Source organism: Phyllobates terribilis, unplaced genomic scaffold, assembly GCF_046119375.1.
Source record: "Phyllobates terribilis strain yellow unplaced genomic scaffold, ASM4611937v1 Scaffold_11__3_contigs__length_659146591, whole genome shotgun sequence".
In the NCBI taxonomy this organism is placed as follows: domain Eukaryota; kingdom Metazoa; phylum Chordata; class Amphibia; order Anura; family Dendrobatidae; genus Phyllobates; species Phyllobates terribilis.
Window position 1 is genome coordinate 555,499,207 of NW_027362771.1, and position 20,776 is coordinate 555,519,982.

General features: G+C 49.0%; 1 protein-coding gene across 1 annotated transcript; it reads right to left on the minus strand.

Annotated features, from left to right (window-relative positions):
- Window positions 1-19,556: 19,556 nt before the first annotated feature.
- On the minus strand, window positions 19,557-20,471 carry LOC141167341 (olfactory receptor 1E16-like). The gene has a single exon (XM_073654762.1). It carries the CDS (start codon window positions 20,469-20,471, stop codon window positions 19,557-19,559), a length of 915 nt encoding a protein of 304 aa, XP_073510863.1.
- Between the last annotated feature and the right edge of the window lie 305 nt (window positions 20,472-20,776).

The window sequence follows — 20,776 nt, forward strand, 5'->3', positions numbered from 1 at the left end:
TACCCACCAGTCTGTTCCTCTCACCATGTCGTTTCCTCAGGGTCACCGGGAGGTTATCTCCTTCCTTATAATCCCCGGGGGATTAGATGAGGTGTTATTGGGCCTTCCTTGGCTACGCCATCACTCTCCACACATTGACTGGTGTACAGGGAGAATTTCGTCCTGGGGTAAAGACTGTGTGCTCCAGTGTATGGTTACAGCTGCCCGAGGAGCAGTCTCTGAGCCTCCTTCTGACTTGTCCGTTCTGCCTGTGCAATACTGGAGCTTTGCGGACGTCTTTTCTAAAAAGGCTGCTGAGACTTTACTTCCCCACCGACCGTATGACTGCCCTATTGACCTGGTCCCCGGTACTGAGCCTCCTCGCGGTAGGGTCTACCCTCTGTCTGTACCCGAGACCCAGGCCATGTCTGATTATATCAAAGAGAATCTGGCGGGAGCGGGGTTTTTCTTCGTTCAGAAAAAAGGGGGTGATTTGCGTCCCTGCATTGATTACAGAGGATTAAATGCCATCACCATCAAGAATAAATATCCTCTGCCCCTTATTTCTGAGCTGTTTGACAGATTGCGAGGGGCTCATATTTCCACTAAACTGGACCTGCGAGGGGCATATAATCTGGTGCGAATCCGTGAGGGCGACGAGTGGAAAACAGCCTTTAACACTCGTGATGGCCATTACGAGTATCTCATCACGCCTTTCGGATTATGCAATGCCCCCGCGGTTTTTCAAGATTTCGTCAACGATATCTTTCGGGATTTGCTGCTATCTTCCGTGGTAGTCTATCTTGATGATATTCTCATTTTTTCCCCGGACCTCTCCACACACCGAGAGGATGTTCGCAGGGTTTTCGAGCGATTGCGAGCAAATTCCTTGTACTGTAAGCTGGAGAAGTGTCAATTTGAACGAGAGTCGTTACCGTTCCTGGGCTACATCATTTCCAGTAAGGGATTGGCTATGGATCCACAAAAGTTGGTGGCGGTACAGAACTGGCAGGAGCCCCATTCTCTTAAAGTGGTACAACGCTTCATGGGCTTTATTAACTACTACCGGCAGTTCATACCACATTTTTCCACCCTGGTGGCTCCCTTAGCCGCTTTAACCCGAAAAGGTGCCAATCCCAAGGACTGGTCTCAGGAGACATCCGAGGCGTTCCAGGAGATTAAATCCTACTTTGCTAGAGCTCCCATTCTCCATCGCCCGGATGTGGACAAGCCGTTCTTCCTCTTCTGTCGGAGCAGGAGCGGTTCTCTCCCAAAAGAATGAACAGGGTCGGACAAGACCATGTTTTTTCTTCTCCAAGACCTTCTCTCCAGCAGAGAGGAATTATACTATTGGTGACAAAGTATTGCTCGCCATTAAAATGGCTTTTTCAGAATGGAGGTACCTCTTGCAGGGAGCTAAGCATCCATTCGTGGTATATTCCGATCACAAAAATCTGTTATACCTACAGACGGCGCAGCGTCTTAACCCGAGGCAGGCCAGGTGGTCTCTTTTCTTTTCTCGGTTCAATTTCTCCATTCACTTCTTAAAAGGAGAGAAGAACCCTCGGGCGGACGCTTTGTACCGGTCCATGGATATGGCTGAGGATGAGGACGAGCCAAGGCTCATTGTTCCGCCTGAGTGTATGCGGACGCTGGCTCCAGTGTCTCTAAATCAGGTTCCTCCCGGGAGGACGTTTGTTCCACCAAATTTACAGAACGAGGTACTGTCCTGGGCACATGCCTCTAAGATCGGAGGTCATTTTGGGGTCAAAGCGTACCACAGAGCTTCTCCAACGCTCATATTGGTGGCCTCGGTTACCCCAGGACGTTAAGGAGTATGTCCAAACATGTGTCTCCTGTGCGAGAAATAAACCATCCCGTCAGAAGCCGGCTGGTCGTCTTCATCCGTTACCCGTGGCGGATAGACCTTGGAAGCTGGTTGGGATGGATTTTATTGTGGAGTTGCCTAAGTCCCGGGGAAACACGACTATATGGGTGGTGTCTGACCATTTCTCTAAGATGGTTCACCTGGTCCCTCTGCCTAGGGTTCCTTCCTCCCGGGTTCTGGCAACACTGCTCATTCGTCACGTTTTCCGTCTCCACGGGATGCCTGATAGGATTGTCTGTGATCGGGGACCACAGTTTTCCTCCCACTTTTGGAGACAATTGTGTAATTTGCTTGACATTGAACTAAATCTTTCCACTGCTTATCACCCAGAGACCAATGGTCTGGTGGAACGCACTAACCAGACGCTGGTGACATACTTGCGCCATTTCATTTCTGCCAACCAGAATGACTGGTCGATATTGCTTCCCTGGGCAGAGTTTGCCTTAAACAACGCAGTGGCGGATTCCACAGGTCAAACTCCGTTTCTCCTAAATAATGGCCAACATCCGCGAGTCCCGGTTCCTATGCCGGTTTCCTCTGTGGAACCTGGGGTCAGAGATTGGGCTCCGGAGGCGCGGGAGGTTTGGGATCATACCCAGGAGGCTATTTTGGCTTCCAAGAATCGGATGAGAGAGTCGGCTGACGCTCATCGTCGTCCAGCCCCCGTATTCTCCCCGGGAGACAGAGTGTGGCTCGCGGCTTGCAACATCAGGGTACGCGGGGAATCCGCTAAGTTTGCTCCCCGTTTTATTGGTCCTTTCAGAATCCTGGCCCAAATAAACCCCGTAGTGTACCGGTTACAATTACCTCGACACATGAGGATTCACGACACCTTTCATGTGTCGCTTCTCAAGCCGGTTCGTCTGACCAAATTTTCGAAACCCCAATCTGCTCCAGACTAGAGATGAGCGTTGTTCTACTCGAACTGTTCGCCAATCTCAAATTCGAGCTGTTTTGGGCGGTGTTCGAGCCGTTCGGCGAACACGAACAATTTGAGAAAAATTCGGCTGTTCGAGGTTATGTTCGATAACTGTTCGTGCACCAAAATCATAACTGGATTTTTTCTCAGTAATGATGAAAATTAATGTTAATACACAGTTTGAGTGTACAGCGGGGTGGGGGGAGGGGCAGGGGATGGATCTCTGCAGGAATAATGAAGTTCTCCATTTTTTTTTCTCTTTCCCGCATTTACAGTGGGGAGGTGCAATCTGTCAGCCTATCAGCAGCGCACACACGGAGCGAAGTGCTTTTTTTCACACAAGCAAGGGCATGTGTCATTGGCAGTGTATGTCACATGTCCTTGAACTATAAGACCAAGCCATTTTCCCCGTCGCCACCATTTTCTCACTGCTGCAGCTGCGTGTTAGACGGCACCGCTGTTGCTGTGTGCGCTATACCTTGTTAATTTCAAGCCAATTTTCGCACAAATATACAGATAGCTTGAGAGTAGGGAATAGTTGTGATTGCAGTCCTTTTAAGGACTAGGTTACAGCATTTCCTACGACTTTTATCAGGGAGGTCTGTGCTCTTAAATAGATCGGTTGTGGGAGTAAAGACTAATTGTAATTGCAGTCCTTTTCAGGACTAGGTTACATGAGTTCCTATCAGTTTTTGCCAGGCAGGTCTGTGCCAGTGCTGTGCAAGTTTTTTTCACAGCATTTGGCTGAATCTAGCAAAGCTAATCCTTTTTGGCCTATTGCAGAGTGTGTTAGTCAGTGGAGTAGCCTATCTGTGTTGCAAGATATACCACCTGTGTATAGAATACCAATTTTTTTACTGCACCTAGTGAAGTAAAATCTTTTGGGCATAGCATCATTCTATTAGTCCATCTATACTGACCTCCATCAGGTTGCAAATTAAAACTAATTTTTATCTGCATCTACAGTACCTCTGAAAAAATATTTGGGCTTCTAGCAGTGTGTGGGACTTGTTCTATTAGTCCATCTATACTGACCTCCATCAGGTTGCAAACTGAATATATTTTTTTCTGCATCTACCTCTGAAAAAATATTGGGCTTCTAGCTGTGTGTGGGTCTTGTTCTATTAATCCATCTATACTGACCTCCATCAGGTTGCAAACTGAATATATTTTTTTCTGCATCTACCTCTGAAAAAATATTTGGCCTTCTAGTAGTGTGTCGGACTTTCTCTATTAGTCCATCTATACTGACCTCCATCAGGTTGCAAATTAAAACTAATTTTTATCTGCATCTACAGTACCTCTGAAAAAATATTTGGGCTTCTAGCAGTGTGTGGGACTTGTTCTATTAGTCCATCTATACTGACCTCCATCAGGTTGCAAACTGAATATATTTTTTTCTGCATCTACCTCTGAAAAAATATTGGGCTTCTAGCTGTGTGTGGGTCTTGTTCTATTAATCCATCTATACTGACCTCCATCAGGTTGCAAACTGAATATAATTTTTTTCTGCATCTAGCTCTGAAAAAATATTTGGCCTTCTAGTAGTGTGTCGGACTTTCTCTATTAGTCCATCTATACTGACCTCCATCAGGTTGCAAATTCAAAATAATTTTTTTCTGCATCTAACCCAGCCAATAGTTTTGGCCTAATACCACAGTTTGGCCACTCAGCTCTGCTCGGTTACCATCCATTGTTTTTTTGTGCAAACAACTCCAGAGTTGTGAATTAGTTAACCACCAAAATGAGTGGAAAAAGGCATGCTGCTGGTGGAAAGGGGAATAGGCGTGTTGGGAAGGGGAAAAAAGGTTGTGTCCGTGGGGTAGGTGTTAAAGCAACAGTAACATCTGCAGAAGAAAGACCATCTTCCAGCCAAACTAAAATGTCTACTTCTTTTAGCGGACAATGTGATAAGATCCCTTTCTTACGGCCACGCCAATCGCTACAAATTCCAGATGAGGCACAAAAACAGCAGGTGCTTCAAAGGATATCAAGTGCTCCTTTAAGTGGGCTCTCCTCCACATCAACTTCAACATCACAAATACTCCAGTCCTCAAAGGTGTCACCCAAATCGCACTTGCTTCCTCACAGCTCCCAAATCTCCAGCTGCCCGTCTGAGTATGAGGTAGAACAGATGGTTGAGTCTGCAGAGCTGTTTACTCATACTATAGCCTGGGAATCAGAGGTCGACTCCAGCGCTTCTGTGAATCCAGACGAGGAAATGATCTGCACTGATGCCCAGAATCTTTATGAGTCGGATCCAGGACCAGACGCAGAAGGTTCTGACCATAATGTAGACCCTCATTCCCAAACTGTAACTCCTGTTGGTGGAGACAATGAGGAAGACGATGATAAGACTCAAATACCTGATTGGAGCGACAACTTTAGTTTTTTGTCAGGGCAGGAACAGGTTGGCTCTGAGGACGACGGGTGTGATAACGCACAGGGTGATGATGATGAGGTCGGAGATCCCACTTACTGTCAACCCACAGTCAGCCAAGAGATGAGGTCAGCAGAGGAGGTGGAGGAAGATGCTAGTGACGACGAGGTCAGGTTGCGCCTTCCTGGACAGAGACGTAGTACTGGAAGCACGTCAACAACTGCATCCTCAAACACAACTCTGCCTCTCACCACAAGTCGTGGTGGCTCTTCAGGTCGCATGGGTGCTAAGCCTTGCATAGCCTGGGCATTTTTTCAGATCGATAAAGATGACCCAACTCGTGTTATCTGTAACATTTGTCAGCAAAAGCTAAGTAGAGGCCAAAAAATACATAGTTTGAGTACTTCATGCATGAACCGGCACATGGACATGAAGCATAAGTTGCAGTGGGAAGCTCAGTGTGCTACAATGCGGCCCAGCCGGCCGGGCCAACCACCGTCTGCCATATCTTGTGCATCCGCGGCCTCTTCATCCTCTGTGACTGGGGGGACAGCAGTCACACCTGTTTTGGGGCGCAGACCTGCCACCTCTTTACCCGCAACAGCCAGCGTGATTGGCAGGTCATCATTTTCTTTGGAGGTGGGAACACCAGCTGGTGTTGAGCGCTGTCCGACATCGATAGCACCACCTTTGGATCAAGGCAACCTAACATGTCCGCCTGCATCTTCCTCACAGACCGGCAGTTTGCCGGGGACACCCTTATCAACCCCGTCTAAGCACAATAGCCAGCCCTCGGTCCCTCAGATGTGGACAAGTAAAAGACCATTTCCTCCTAGCCATGAGAAAGCTAAGAGGTTGAATTTCACCATCTGCAAGCTCTTGGCTACAGAAATGCTGCCTTTCCGCCTGGTGGACACAGAGGATTTTCGAGACCTTATGTCCGTCGCAGTGCCCCAGTACCAGATGCCCAGTCGGCACTACTTCTCAAAGAAAGGTGTGCCTGCGCTCCACCAGCATGTCGCACACAACATCACCGCTTCTTTGAGAAACTCTGTGTGTGACAGGGTGCATTTCACCACAGACACTTGGACGAGTAGGCATGGACAGGGGCGTTACATGTCGCTGACTGGGCACTGGGTAACTATGGTGACAGCAGGACAAGGGGCTGCTGTCCAAGTCTTGCCGTCCCCACGAGTTGTGCGTCAATCCTCTTTATGTCAAAGTTCCTCCACTGCTTCTGCCTCCTCAACCTCCTCTCGGTCTTCCACCTGCACCCAAAGCCTGTCTGGTCATGCCACAAGCTTTCTAACTGCGCAGAAGGGATCCTGCACACCTCCTTACTATGCTGGCAGTAGGGCTCAACGTCATCAGGCGGTTTTTACATTGAAATGTCTGGGAAATGTGAGTCACACAGCTGAGGAGTTGTGGTCAGCTCTGGAGAACCAATTTCATGAATGGTTGTCTCCACTGGACCTGAAACCAGGGAAGGCCGTGTGCGACAATGCTGCAAACCTGGGTGCGGCCCTTCGCCGGGGCAATGACACACACGTGCCTTGTATGGCTCACGTGTTGAACCTGGTTGTCCAGCAATTTTTAGCCCACTATCCCAGACTAGATGGCCTTCTGCAGAGGGCACGGTCGCTGTGTGCTTACTTCCGCCGTTCGCATCCCGCAGCTCAGCGACTTACATCTCTACAGAAGTCGTTGGGCCTGCCACTTCACCGGCTAAAATGCGATGTGCCTACCCGGTGGAATTCAACTCTGCACATGTTGCAGCGACTGTGGCAGCACCGACAAGCCCTGGTGCAATACGTTCTGACGTATAGCCTGGGCCAACGAGATTCAGAGGTGGGGCAAATCACGCTGGAGGAGTGGTCTCAGATCAGGGACCTATGCACCCTTCTGCACAGTTTTGAAATGGCGACGAAGATGTTTAGTGCTGACGATGCCATTATCAGCATGACTATTCCGGTGATTTACATGTTGGAGCACATGTTAAACAGAATTCGGAGTCAGGTGGTGGCACAAGAGGAGGTGGAGGAAGTAGAGGAGGAGGAGTTGTATGCGGAAGGGCTAACATCTGCAAGGTCCAGAAGGTCGGCAGCACCAAGGCGGCAGGCATGTGAGGGTGGGGGAGATGGTTTTACCAGGGCGCATGGTAGCAGCCAAACTAGTGAGGAAGGTGCAGGAGCCCAGGAAGAAGTGGAGGACGAACTGATGGAAGACTCATCAGATGAGGGAGACCTTGATCACATTTCTGTTGTGCGAGGTTGGGGGGAGAGGACAGAGGAAGGAAGCATGATTGTTACCTCGCCACCAACACAACAGGGACTTGGTGCTCCTGGATGCACAACACACATGAGTGCCTTCTTGCTGCACTACCTGCAACATGACCCTCGAATTGTGAGAATTAGAAATAATCCTGACTACTGGGTTGCCACACTGTTAGATCCCCGGTACAAAAGTAAATTTGCAGAAATTATTCCTGCCATAGAAAGGGATGCACGCATGCAGAAGTATCAGCAGAGACTGTTGCAGAATCTTACATGTGCTTTTCCACAAAATACCAGTGGTGCACGTAGTGAATCTCACAGTTCCAACTTGCCAACCATGGGACCGTCAAGTGTTCAGCACTCAAACCGTAACAGAACCACAGTATCTGCTGGTAACATCAATTTTGCGGAATCATTTCACCACTTTTTTAGCCCATCCTTTGCAAGGCCACAGGAGACAAGAAGTCTGACACATAGACAACGCCTAGAGACGATGGTACAGGAGTATCTCCAAGTAAACATTGAAGCCACGACTGTGTCACTGGACCCTTGCTCTTTTTGGGCTTCCAATCTGGATAAATGGCCGGAGCTAGCCACTTACGCCTTGGAGATCTTGTCATGCCCCGCAGCCAGCGTTCTGTCTGAACGTGTGTTCAGCGCTGCTGGTGGTGTGCTGACAGATAAGCGCACGCGGCTCTCCACTGATAATGTAGACAGACTCACGTTCATAAAGATGAACAAATCATGGATCCGAAACGACTTTTCTACCCCTGTGTCATCCTGGGGAGAGTAAAAGCTTGATGATTGGTTAAAATCACCCTACCAAACGTTTTAAGCTTTCAAATTACTAATCATGTTTATCTGTATCTTGACTGGAAAATAATTTGGGCTTTGTAGCAGTGTGCAGCACTGATCCTATTAGGCCATCTATAATAAGCTCCACCAGATTTAAAATTAAAAATAATTTTTAGCTGCATCTAGCCCGGAAAAAAATTTTGGGGCTCCGAAATGCGCAAGACACATAAGTGCCTTCTTGCTGCACTACCTGCAGCATGACCCTCATATTGTCAGAATTCGAAGTAATCATGACTACTGGGTTGCCACACTCTTAGATCCCCCAAACTTTTCGATCAACCTTTTCATTTTAATAAAGACCAAAAAAATGGTCATTTTTGAAATTATAAGCATTAGCAGGTTGTTAGAAACTGAAATCAAACAGTTTTCAACTCAAAACTTTATTCTAGGTGATGTTACATTTTCACATAGGACCCCTTGTTCGAAAGGAGCTTCTGAACTCTCTCGTCCATTGAATTTGTCAGGTTTTGGATGGTTTCTGCTTCAATTGTTTTGCATGAGGACAGAATACCCTCCCAGAGCTGTTGCTTAGATGTGAACTGCCTCCCGCCATCATAGACACTCCTTTTAATGATGCTCCAAAGGTTCTGAATGGGGTAGAGGTCAGGGGAGCATGGGGGTCACACCATAAGTTTGTCCCCTTTTATGCCCATATCAGCCAGAGATGCAGATGTTTTATGTGCAGCATGAGATGGTGCATTATCATGCAGAAAAATGATCTTGCTGTGAAATACACGGTACTTCTTCTTGAACCATGGCAGGAAGTGCTGTTTGAGAAAATCCACATACATTATGGAGTTCATTTTTAGCGCCTTCAGGGATCCTAAAGGGGCCGACAATCTCTCTCCCCATGATTCCAGCCCAAAACATTACTCCACCTCCTCCTTGTTGGCGCTGTAGCCGTGTTTGCGTGGGGTGTCCATCAGCCAGCCATCCTCCACTCCATCCATCTGGACCATCGAGCGCTGCACGGCACTCATCCGTGAACAAAACAGTTTTGAAATCAGTCTTCATGTAATGTTTGGCCCACTGGAGCCGTTTCTGCTTGTGTGAAGTGGATAGAGGAGGTCGACAGGATGGCGTATGCACAGCTGCAAACCTCTGAAGGACCCTGCATCTTGTTGTTCGGGGGACGTTGGAGGCACAAGCAGCTTCAAAAACATGTCTGCTGCTATGACAAGGCTTTTTTGCCGTTGCTCTTTCAACCTGACGTAATTGCCTGTAGGAAAGAGTCCTCAATTTGCCCTTATCAGCACGCACACGTGTGTACTGTGAATCAGCTACATACTTCTTGATTGCCAAGACACTTCATCCTGATCATCGCACAATGTTGATTGTAGTCATGCCTTGACCTAAACACTCCACAATTTGTTGCTTCTCAGCAGCCGACACATCCTTTTTCTTTCCCATTTTGGCAGAAAATGTAGGCTGCTTAATAATGTGAGAGAGCCTTCTTAAGTAGTCTTGCCTTTCATTGGACACACCTGCCAAACTAATTAGCACAGGTGTCTGCAATTGCTTACAGTGATATAAAGAGCCCTGACACACATCACCATCAATGAGTTTAACTGACAAACAAACAAATTCTTCCCTTATCACTCCTAAACACTTTTTGCATAATAATTTGGAACGCGGTGTACATGTGCTTTTCCACAAAACACCAGCGGTTCACGTAGTGAATCTTACAGTTCTAACTTGCCAACCGTGGTCTGTATGGAATTGTTCAATAAAGGGCCCAAAATTAAGATAACATAGATGGGAGAGGTCTCTATGAATAGGAATTCCTAAGTATTTGATACCCTGTGAGGGCCAGGCAAAGGGAAAGTTGGACTGGATGGAATCCTATATGGATTTGGGGAGGGAGACATCGAGGGCCTCAGACTTCGCTGCATTGATTTTAAAATTTTACCATGTAACAAAGTGATCTATTTCAGCCATAACAGCATGGATGGATATATGTGATTGAGTGATATATACTAGGACATCATCAGCAAATAGAAAGCACTTGTACTCGGTGCCTCCCACCTCAATCCACCTAATATTGGGGTTATGGCGAATTGATGAGAGCAGGTGCTCCGTCACTAGGATGTATAAGAGAGGGGACAGAGGACATCCCTGCCTTGTCCCATTGGTGATTGTGAAAGGTGATGAAAATGTTCTGACGCACCCCCTGGGCCTTGGGACACCCGGAGCCGGACCCTTTTTGGTGGATGCTGGTGGTTGTAGTCTTCGTGGCGGCGACCCGGTTCCGTGGCTCAGGGCGGTCAAACCAGTGGCGGAACTATTTATGTGGTTTTGATGTTTAAATGTCCAACTACGCCATCCGTGGATTGCGGTCAGAGTGAACCGCCGCTACAGGGCAGACCGCTGAGGCTGGTGTTGTGGGTGCAGCAGAGCGTAGCATAACTCCCCACGGGAGGAGTATAGCCTCAGGGCAGTGTATGCGGAGGATGGGGGTGATGGTGCAGGGCAGCAGCAGTAACGACACGGAGTCAGTGATGCAGTCCAGGGCCTTTACTCACAGTTCTTATTATCCAGACCACGTCTGCAGGTAACGGCTGCCCACGTCGTACTGTGCTCACCAGGTGAGGGGCTCAGACAACTCCCAGATAACTTTGGAGCACTTCACAGGACCCCCTTTGTGTGTCCTTTGTCTGGCCTTTCTTACCAACACTTCTGTCCGGCTGCCTCGGGCCTCCTCTTGGTAAACTTGGCGCCAGTTTCCCTGACCCTATGTGGTGCCTTCCTAGCGGGTGTAGCGAGGGGCTGCGCCACATAAAATGTCAGAGCCTCCGGTTTCTAGCTGAGGGTCGTTTCCTGCCTCCACTAGTTCGGGGACCGGTCTCCCCCTTTGGCCTGACCCCTCCACGCAGGTGGATTCGGGCGTGCGGTGGCGACTCGCCCGTCCGCACCCCTGGGATCCCTTCATTCCTCGTTCCTGGAGCCTTCTCCGCTCCTCTTCCTTCCTTCTCCCTCTTCCAGGCCTGGGCCTCTGTTACTAGGCCCGCCTCCGGAGCAGAGCTCATGCAGAGCCCCTGCTCCCTGCCACTTCTGCTCAGACTTCTCTGCACTGAACTAAGATGGTGCCCACCTTTTATACTCCCTTCTCAATGCACCCAGGAACTGCTTCCTCCCTGCTCCTGCACTACAGGGTTCCCCTTCCTCAGTGTTCCCTCCCCCCACTCCAGCCAGGGACAGGGACTGTCGTGCCCATCTCAGGGGCATATTGGTCGCCCTGCCCCACGGCAATGTGGTGTAATGCATGCAGGTGTCGGGTCCTGATCCACACTCCATCCTTACCTGAGAGTGAGATATCACACCTCTGGGTGAGGTGCAATACGTCTGTAGCAACCGAGCCCTCAGGGTGCTACAGTTCCATTTATCTTCAGCCTAGGTGATGTATTGCGATACAGGGCCGTGATTTTGGCTATAAAAGGGACCCTAGACCCCTACCCCAAGCTTTTTAAGAGAATCATATATGGCGTGCCGGGAGACTCTGTGGAATGCTTTCTCAGCATCCAACGAGAGTATCTAATTACAAATTTTTAACTGCATCTAGCCCAGGAAATACTTTGTGCCTAGTAGCAGTGTCTGCTAGTCAGCGGATTATCCCGGCTGTTAAGCAAGCTACACCACCTGTAGTTTAGACACTTAATTTTTTCAAAGGAAATGCTTCGGGACCATGGGATACTCAGTGAAGAGCATCAGGAGGCACCCCAAGGCATAGGGGCTGGGACTGGCAGTAGGATGCCTTGCGGTGGACAGCCGAGCTCGATCCTTATAAAAGCTTTTTAACTGCAGCAGCTTTAGTGGACGCTACTGGAGCTGGAATTACGCGGCTGCTGGCATGAGACTTGCCCTCCAATAGATCCTTGTAAATGGATTTAAAGTGTATTCATTCAAATTAGAGAGACAATTTAAATTAAAAAGCTTAGAGCTGCCTCCACCACAGGGGGGCTCGCTCGACCCACCAGCGGACAGGCACCAGTATTGGGAGAGGGGGGCTGGCCATCAGGGTTCACCGCGGCTCTGGCACAAACCCGGCGACACGGAGGTGGCACGGGCAGGAGCGGACTGGCCGTGTCGACTTCTCACTTTTTGGATTTTAGAAGGGCATGACATGCCTATATCTGTGTCTCCCCCTCCTTTTACTCCTCCACCTCTTTTATTTTCGCATGACTATATGTACTTGTCACTTTTCCATGTGTTAGTTGTGTCTTCTGAGCAGTTTGTCAGCTTTTGGACACCTTTGAAGGTGTTTTCTATGTGTTTCTATGTGTTGGTACAGGCAATTGTGGGGTCTAAGATGTTTCGGGGGAAAAAATTTTACCTCGTACACTGGAGAGGTCATGGGTCTGAGGATCGCTCCTGGGAGCCTGTGGACCACATTCATGCCCCCCTGCTCATTGAGGAATATGAGCGTCAAGTGGAGGGGGAGGTTAGAGGGGGGGATAATGTTAGGTGCCGGGCGCTTGGTGGATCAGAAATGGGTTCTGAATCATCAGTGGATTCTGAGGTCTCTCATTCTGGTTCAGCCAGGGCTGATGCTGCACAGCATCGCCGTCGGTCCCAACGCCTAGCCAATGCACGAGAGGTACAAGTGGTATCTCGTGTATTTGTGCCTAGCAACATGAAGCACAGGTTGCGGAGCGAGACTAGGCCCTGCAGCCTAAGTCTAAAATGCATCGCACTGAGCATGTCCGTGACCTGGCGGATCATGATTGGTGGTTTGGCACCCACCTGTGCCGGTGACCTGGCACCGCCTGATTGGTTACGGGTGTCGTCACCAATGGTGCGACAGTGGGGCAGGGCTTAATCTTTAAAAGGCCCGCCCACAAACATGGCGGCGCGCTCAGATCATTTGAGCTAGCTGTTTGTGGTGTGTGCACGCTTACTCCGGGCTCAAAGAGCCATAGCTTTAGCTAGGCAGGTAGAGGCCGGGCTCAAAGAGCTATAGCTTTAGCTAGGCAGGTATCTTCGCCTCGCTGACTGGCTCTAACCAGGGGGTTCGCCTTACACCCTGAGCCGCCTGTGAGCTAAATAGAGCGGGTTTGCTCAGTCCGGTAGCACGCCGGCTGAGTGCTCGAATACCCGGCAGGAATCACCCGCACGCTAGTGTAGTGCCCCGAGGGTTCGGCCGCTACAGGGGTATTGCACCTCAGACCAGAGGTGTGATATTCCACTCCAGGGTAAGGATGGAGTATGGACCAGGGCTCAGTTAGCTGCATACAGCACACACACCCCATTTCCGAGGGACAGCTCAACGGTGCTCCCACTAGACAGAAGTGCAGGCACGACCGACTATGTCCCTGCCTGGAGTGGGGAGGGGGGTGGAACACCCAGTGCTGTAGGGGCAGATAGGGGTTGGTTCCTGAGCATAGGTAGGAGCCCATTGGTTGCTGGTCACCTGGGCTCATGGCCAGAGAGAGGTATAAAAGGTGGACACCATCTTAGATCTAGGTTCGTTCAGTCAGAGGAGAAGACCGGGAGTGGAGGCTCTGTAGGAGCTCCACTCAGGAGCGGGCCTAGAGAGAGGCCGAGGAAGAGAGAGAGAGGAGGTGAAAGGGAGCTGTGATTAAGTCTCATCCCAGCTCCACGAGAAAGGAACAGAAAGGAACAGAGAAAGAGAAGGAGAGACAGAGAAACAGAAGGGCTCAGGAACAAGAAGGTGGAAGGGACCCTAAGAACCCACGAGAATCCAGGGTGAAGGGTCGGGCAGATTAAGGGTACCAGATCCCAAGTTGGTGGAGGAGAAACTACCCTCAGCCAAAGACCGGTCGTCGTGATCATTTATTGGTGCGACACCTCATCAAACCTGCTAGGAAGGCACCATATAGGACATCGGAGGACGGGGCCCACGTTTTACCGCACAAGTCCGCGGCAGCTGGACAAAAGAGGGTCACTGGTGAGGCAGGCCAGAGAAAGGATTAAAGGGGGTCCTGTGCCATGCTCCTGAACTGCCTGGGAGTTGACCGAGCCCCACACCTGGTGGACGCAGCACGGCTCGGGCGGTCACTACCTGTACAGAAGTGACCTGGAGTACCTGAACTGTGAGCAAACAACATTGGACTGCAGTACGTTGTCTGTGTGCTCCTTCGCTCCTCCAGCACTATCAGCACCGGGACTCTCACTACCATCACTCCCACCATCCACTACACTGCCCCGGGGCCGCGCTCTTCCCGTGGGGAGTCACACCATCCAAGCTGCATTCATAATCAGCCCCAGCGAACTGCCTTGCAGCGGCGGTTCCTAATAACCGCAATCCACGGGTGGCGTAGTCGGACATTATCTGAAGCACGTAGCAGACTACCATTGGTCTGACCACCCTGAGCCGCGGGACCGGGCCGCCACTACTACCCCCATCGTTCCCCTATCACCCGGATCCGCGTGCCCCACGGCCCAGGGGGCGAGTCAGCTTTGGCGTAGTCGGCAGGATTTCGTGCCCGCTAACCACGGGTACTGCGCGCCTGAAAAGAGACTGTTTCATTGTACTAAAGATGACGCCCGCCCCAGAAGAACGAGCGCCATAATGTGCGCGCCAAAAGACCAGAGGAGGCCGCCTCCCATCGTGGGCCGGGTCCCAGAATGGCGCCAAAGAGGAAGCCCGCCCCCAACAACCATGAGCACGGCTGTAGAAATGTCCGTCAACGTGGGGGGTCTGCCCCTGAGAGTGATTGTCAGCAGAACGCCCCAGGACCACCCCCCATGTGGGCGGAAAGAGAAGAAAACTGCGGGGCAGGGGGTGGTCTGGATCAGTCACACCAGACCGCACCCGAAGGTAGAGACAGGAACCAGCTCCAGCGCCCTGGCACGTGGCCTGCTGCAGGCCGAATCCCCATGCAGCTTCACGGAGCTGCTAGCACACCTCCCCAAGGAAGACCCCGAGTATGTGCGGGCTGCGCTGGAGGAGCTGGACCGGAGGATGGTCCGGGCGCATCGGGACGTGATTGCCGGGTGGAAAGAAGAAATGGCCCGGCGGGCTGTGATCCTGCAGCAGGAGGCGCCGTCGACATCCAGCGGCACACCAGCCACCGAGGGCAGTGAAAGCAGAGCGGAGGCCGAGGATGACGCCGCGGAGGAGGCCGTGACAGCAGAGGCAGGTAACGGAGACGCCCCTACCCTGAACCCTGGGGCCGCCGACCTGCCCCTGCACCCTGTTGCGGAGCCCAACGTACCTGAACCCGCCATTGACACCGTGCCTCCACCGCTACCAACCGGTTCCCAGGCCATCGATACCGCCAGCGAGCCCTGCCCCACTCCGTGCTCTCTGACCCCGGGCGTGATCAGCAGACCACAATCGCAGGCCCGGTCGCAAGGCCTAGCTCCCCCGGACGCCGCCCGTCGACGGGAGTACTGCCGCCAACAGCTGGAGATGTTCGAGAGGGAGCAGCGGGAGCGGCGCATGAAACAGGAGAACCTGCAGGCCCAAACTGTGGAGCAGAAGATGAAGGCCCGACGAGATCCCCGAGCTGCCCGCGGTCCCCGAGTCACCGGGACTGTCGTAAAATTTCACATGGAACATGGCTGGGGTTTCATTAAAGATCCTGAGACCATCAGCAATGTGTTCGTGACTAGGAGGCGGCAGCTGGACAAAAGTGGGTCACTGGTGAGGCAGGCCAGAGAAAGGATTAAAGGGGGTCCTGTGCCATGCTCCTGAACTGCCTGGGAGTTGACCGAGCCCCACACCTGGTGGACGCAGCACGGCTCGGGCGGTCACTACCTGTACAGAAGTGACCTGGAGTACCTGAACTGTGAGTAAACAACATTGGACTACAGTACGTTGTCTGTGTGCTCCTTCGCTCCTCCAGCACTATCAGCACCGGGACTCTCTCTACCAGCACTCCCACCATCCACTACACTGCCCTGGGGCCGCACTCTTCCCGTGGGGAGTCACACCATCCCAGCTGCATTCATCATCAGCCCCAGCGGACTGCCTTGCAGCGGCGGTTCCTAATAATCACAATCCACGGGTGGCGTAGTCGGACATTATCTGAAGCACGTAGCAGACTAACATTGGTCTGACCACCCTGAGACGCGGGACCGGGCCGCCACTACTACCCCCATCGTTACCCTATCGCCCGGATCCGCGTGCCCCACGGCCGAGGGGGCGAGTCACTAGCGCCGTCTCCTGTAGCGTAGCGCCTGTACTGTAGACAGGGCTACTGCTCATAGTCCGGTCACACGTCTCCTTGCGGTTCTTGGAGAATAGTGCGAACCGCTTTAGCGCCAATCCCCATAGCGTAGCGCCTGTATCAAAGACAGGGCTACTGCTGTTCCCACGGTCGCACGTCTCCCTGCGATTCTTGGAGATTGTGCGAACCGTCTTACCCTTCCGTGTGCTTTAACACGAAGGGCTAAGGTTTTGTTAGGTGCGTCGCCGGTCGCTCTCCCTCCGTGCAGTCAACGGAGATAGAGCGTACCGCTATACCCTGTCCAGTGTGAAGTTAACACAGAAGGGTTATCTTTAGTTGGTTGTCTTCCCTTCTCACCCGGGACGAGTTCGGCAGCAGTCCACCAGGCTGCATCGCGGACCCCGGGGTCGGTTGCGTTCCTATTTAATAAAGTGTTTGCAACCATCCCCCTAACAGCCGGTGCCTAGTCCTTTCCGCCCCAAGCACATTAAACATCCATTGACGGTCAAGCCGAGAAAATCTGGGAAGAGGCTACGACAGGAGAGGCACGCCAGCGACTGCCGAGGGACAGCTCAAGTGAACAGGTCCGTTACTTCCAGCCATCACATACGGTACCGGGGTTGGCCTTGATTAGGACGACAGGTTGAAAGGGGGCTGGTTAGTGCGTGGGAGGCTTAATGCGCTTTTATAGACTACATCAGAAAGACTTACGGCCCAGCGGGAAAACCCAGTGACTCCCACTAGGGACAAAGATACAGAAAGAACTTACGTGGTAACTCCAATGAATGGGCGCACCACCTTTGTGAAAAGGATATTATTATTGTATAGTGATGGACTTTCATTACTATTTCAAGCTTACTGTTATTTAGTTCCTTATTGATTTGATTTGTTATCACCAATTGTTTAGAGTAACTGTAAATTACTGTAAAATTACTACTGCATTTAAACAGAATTATACCGTTCACTGATTGTTCCTGCCGTGTGTCCTCTGTGCGTTGCATCCAGACACCTTCATTACAGTAGCAAAAACCTGATGAGAATTCTCTTCAAACTTCACCAAGTATGCCATAATAAAATGAGATTCCTTTGTTTGGTTTAGTTATCCTATTGCAATATTGTAAGATAGATTTAAATTAGTCGATGGCTTGAGTTTGTTAGTGAAGAGTCTCGGATTTGCAAGAATTTGTAGAAATATTGGAGTTTTTGAGAAGTGAAAGGAAATTCTAAATAAGTTGCAAGATTTTTTGTGCAACTCGTCAGTTATGCAAAAATATTGTCACACGCCAGTCCTGGCCAATTACACCAAGATGGGTGTAGGGTGGGCAGGACAGCGCATGGTCATGGCCACTCATCAAATTCATACACTAAAGTGGTGTAATCTACTCCAGAAATGGACACCAGCCTCTGGCCTTTGGCTAGCGTACATTTTTGGTATTAGTGCACACTGGATACCGTGATCATCACTTAATAAATTAGGTCAGTGTACTTCATTAAGACTGGTGTGCGCTCGGCCAGTATTAATAAATTGCTCCCGGAGTGACTGGATATAAGTAGTGCCCTTTTCTTTCCATTTAGTTAAGTTTAGTTGAGGTACACTATCTTTTAAAACCTCTAAAGGGAAAGCTTTGAGTGGCCAAGAAGTATTTGTAGGTGTCATTTTAATGAGATGTTTCAGAGATTAAGATTATACTTAGGTTGGAGCTGATTTTTGTAAGATCTATCAGATGTCTCAAACATCTACATCTGAGCGAGGCATTTTTGCGTAGTTGATTTTCTATTTCCACCCATTATTTATCTGAGCATCCAGTCAACCAGTTAGTTATTTCAAAAATATCCTTCACAGTAAGGCTTTTTGCAGTCGACTGTACTATCGGTCTGAGTGCGATCCAACAAAACATCCGATCGCACCCAGACCAATATTATGCTATGAAGCAGTGCACATCACCAATTTTTCCCTAGAACCAAGTTGGTCCGAGGAAGAAATAGCTGCGTGTCCGAGTTTGATCCAATATCGATTTTGCACTCGGCCTCGCAAGTCAATTAGTCCGTGGAAAACATCGGACTGCACTCGGATGACATCTAAGTGCAGTCAGATTTCCACCCACGAATTGACAGAATGAAGACAATGGAGAAATGTTTTTCTCCATCTTCCCCTCACCCAAGAGAATCGAATCACACTATGATTACTCTCTGACCAAACACTGATTGTGATTTGCATAATTGACCAGATTTTCTCGGATGAGAAAATGTACGATCGTGTGACCATAGCCACAGGGAGACTCTGCTACAATGTAGAAAAAATCAAGACATTTTTATTGAACAATGATATATACGATTAAAAACCTATAAAATACAATAAAATGATACGGAAGTGCATGACGGAGGACAAAATATGGTAGTTTGTTGCAACGTTTTAAAAATCCATTGATGTAAAAGAGTTAGTGCATAAAGTATCAGCTATTAATAAAGTATCAATGGACAAACTCTTTATCAACATCAGTGAGGGTTTAAAAGTAACCTCATTGACATAATAGCCATATAAAAAGCAACAAAAATCATGAGTCAGATTCATAAAAACTGTCTAAAGATAAAGTATCCTTGTTGCCAATGATGGGTCCTACAAAATCCAGAGGCCACCCAAGTCACAGATTTGTAAATTATTTGTAGACATGAATCGAGTTGATCCTTAACTAGCCACATCCATTACGAATTTCCCGTAAAGTTTGGAAGTTAATATGGGAAAATGCAGCCAGCCATTTTGAAAATAGTTTTAAGGGCTGGAGAGAGGCTTAAAAAAGAAACAAAAAGACATTATACTTACCTGTCCCTCACTTCACTCCAATGATCGCGTGGGCTTCAGAGGACTGGGGGATTAGGGAAGCAGTGACAGAGGTGGTGGAAGCATTAGGAAAGGGACCAGGACAGGTGAGTATAAGTTTTATTTTTTAATCCTTCACTCCTCTTTGCTCATTATAATTTAGGGTTTGAAGAGACCTCAGAGCGTAATATTCGACTTTCATGGTAATTGTGGAATTTTCAATTCAGAACTAATTTTATTCGGACTAAAGAAAATCTGCTGACCGTTTCAAGTACATCTGTCCAAAATGAATTTTGAGATATTATCTTCTCTCTATTTGTATGATAGAAGAAGAAGCAGTGCATTTTTTACATCTTGGTTTCTAAGACTGTATATAAGGGGGTTTAACATGGGAGTCACTGCCGTGTATAAAACTGAGAATATCTGGTCAAAAATGTCTGAATTTTCTGAGACTGGTGTCATGTATGTGCATAAAATGGTTCCATAGAAGATGGTGAGAACCGTCAGATGCGATGTACAGGTGGAAAATGCCTTTCTTCTGCTATTGGTTGACTTTATTTGCAGTATGGTCCTTATGATCTGGATATAAGATAGTATAGCGATCATAAATGGGATTGGTCCAAATAGCAAGAATTCAAGTTGAACTATGATTTGGAAGAATTTCGTGGGGCACGAAATTTTCACTAAAGCTTTAGTGTCACAATAGAAGTGATGGATCTTGGTGGAACGGCAAAAGTTCAATTGTGAGGCGAAGAAAATAAAAAATAACGAGTTCAAACACCCTGAAAACCAATTCACACACAATAACAGGACAATGTTCTTCATTCTCATGATGAGATGATAGTGTAAGGGTTTACAAATAGCCACATACCGATCGTACGCCATGACTGACAGCAAAATGATCTCCGTTCCTACAATGAAATTGTAGAAGTACAGCTGAGTGAAGCAATGTATGAAAGATATGGAATTGTCTCCGGACAGTAGAATATACATCAGTTTTGGAAGGGTAATATTTATGTAACAGATGTCCACAGAAGACAGGTTACTAAGGAAGATATACATTGGGGTGTGGAGATGTCTGTCTATCAAAATCACTATAAGAATAATGATGTTCCCTAGAACACCAATGAAGTAGACTGCAAAGAAGACCATTGACAACAAAGGTTGCCTCAAACCATCGATAGAAAATACTACAAGGTAAAGACCACTGGTAATGGACTTGTTCATCCTGAATAAAGAAAAATATTTTCAGATTACAAAAATTTTGCTGTATGTTCACTGCTAAACGTTTAGAAAAATGAGGGGCACCATAGCAATTCAAAGTAGAGTTCTTCTACTATAACACTATCCACCTGGTGCAGAAGGACTTGGTATCTGTTGGTTCCAAACTACTTAGCATGATCCTTGGGTTAATTTCCCACACCACTGAGAGAGAAGTTCTCATTACAGGCTCTCACAGCTGATTATCATGTACAGCCCCAGTCCAAATGCCCTAGTGCAGTATACAGACATCATAGAGCGGGTCCCCTCTT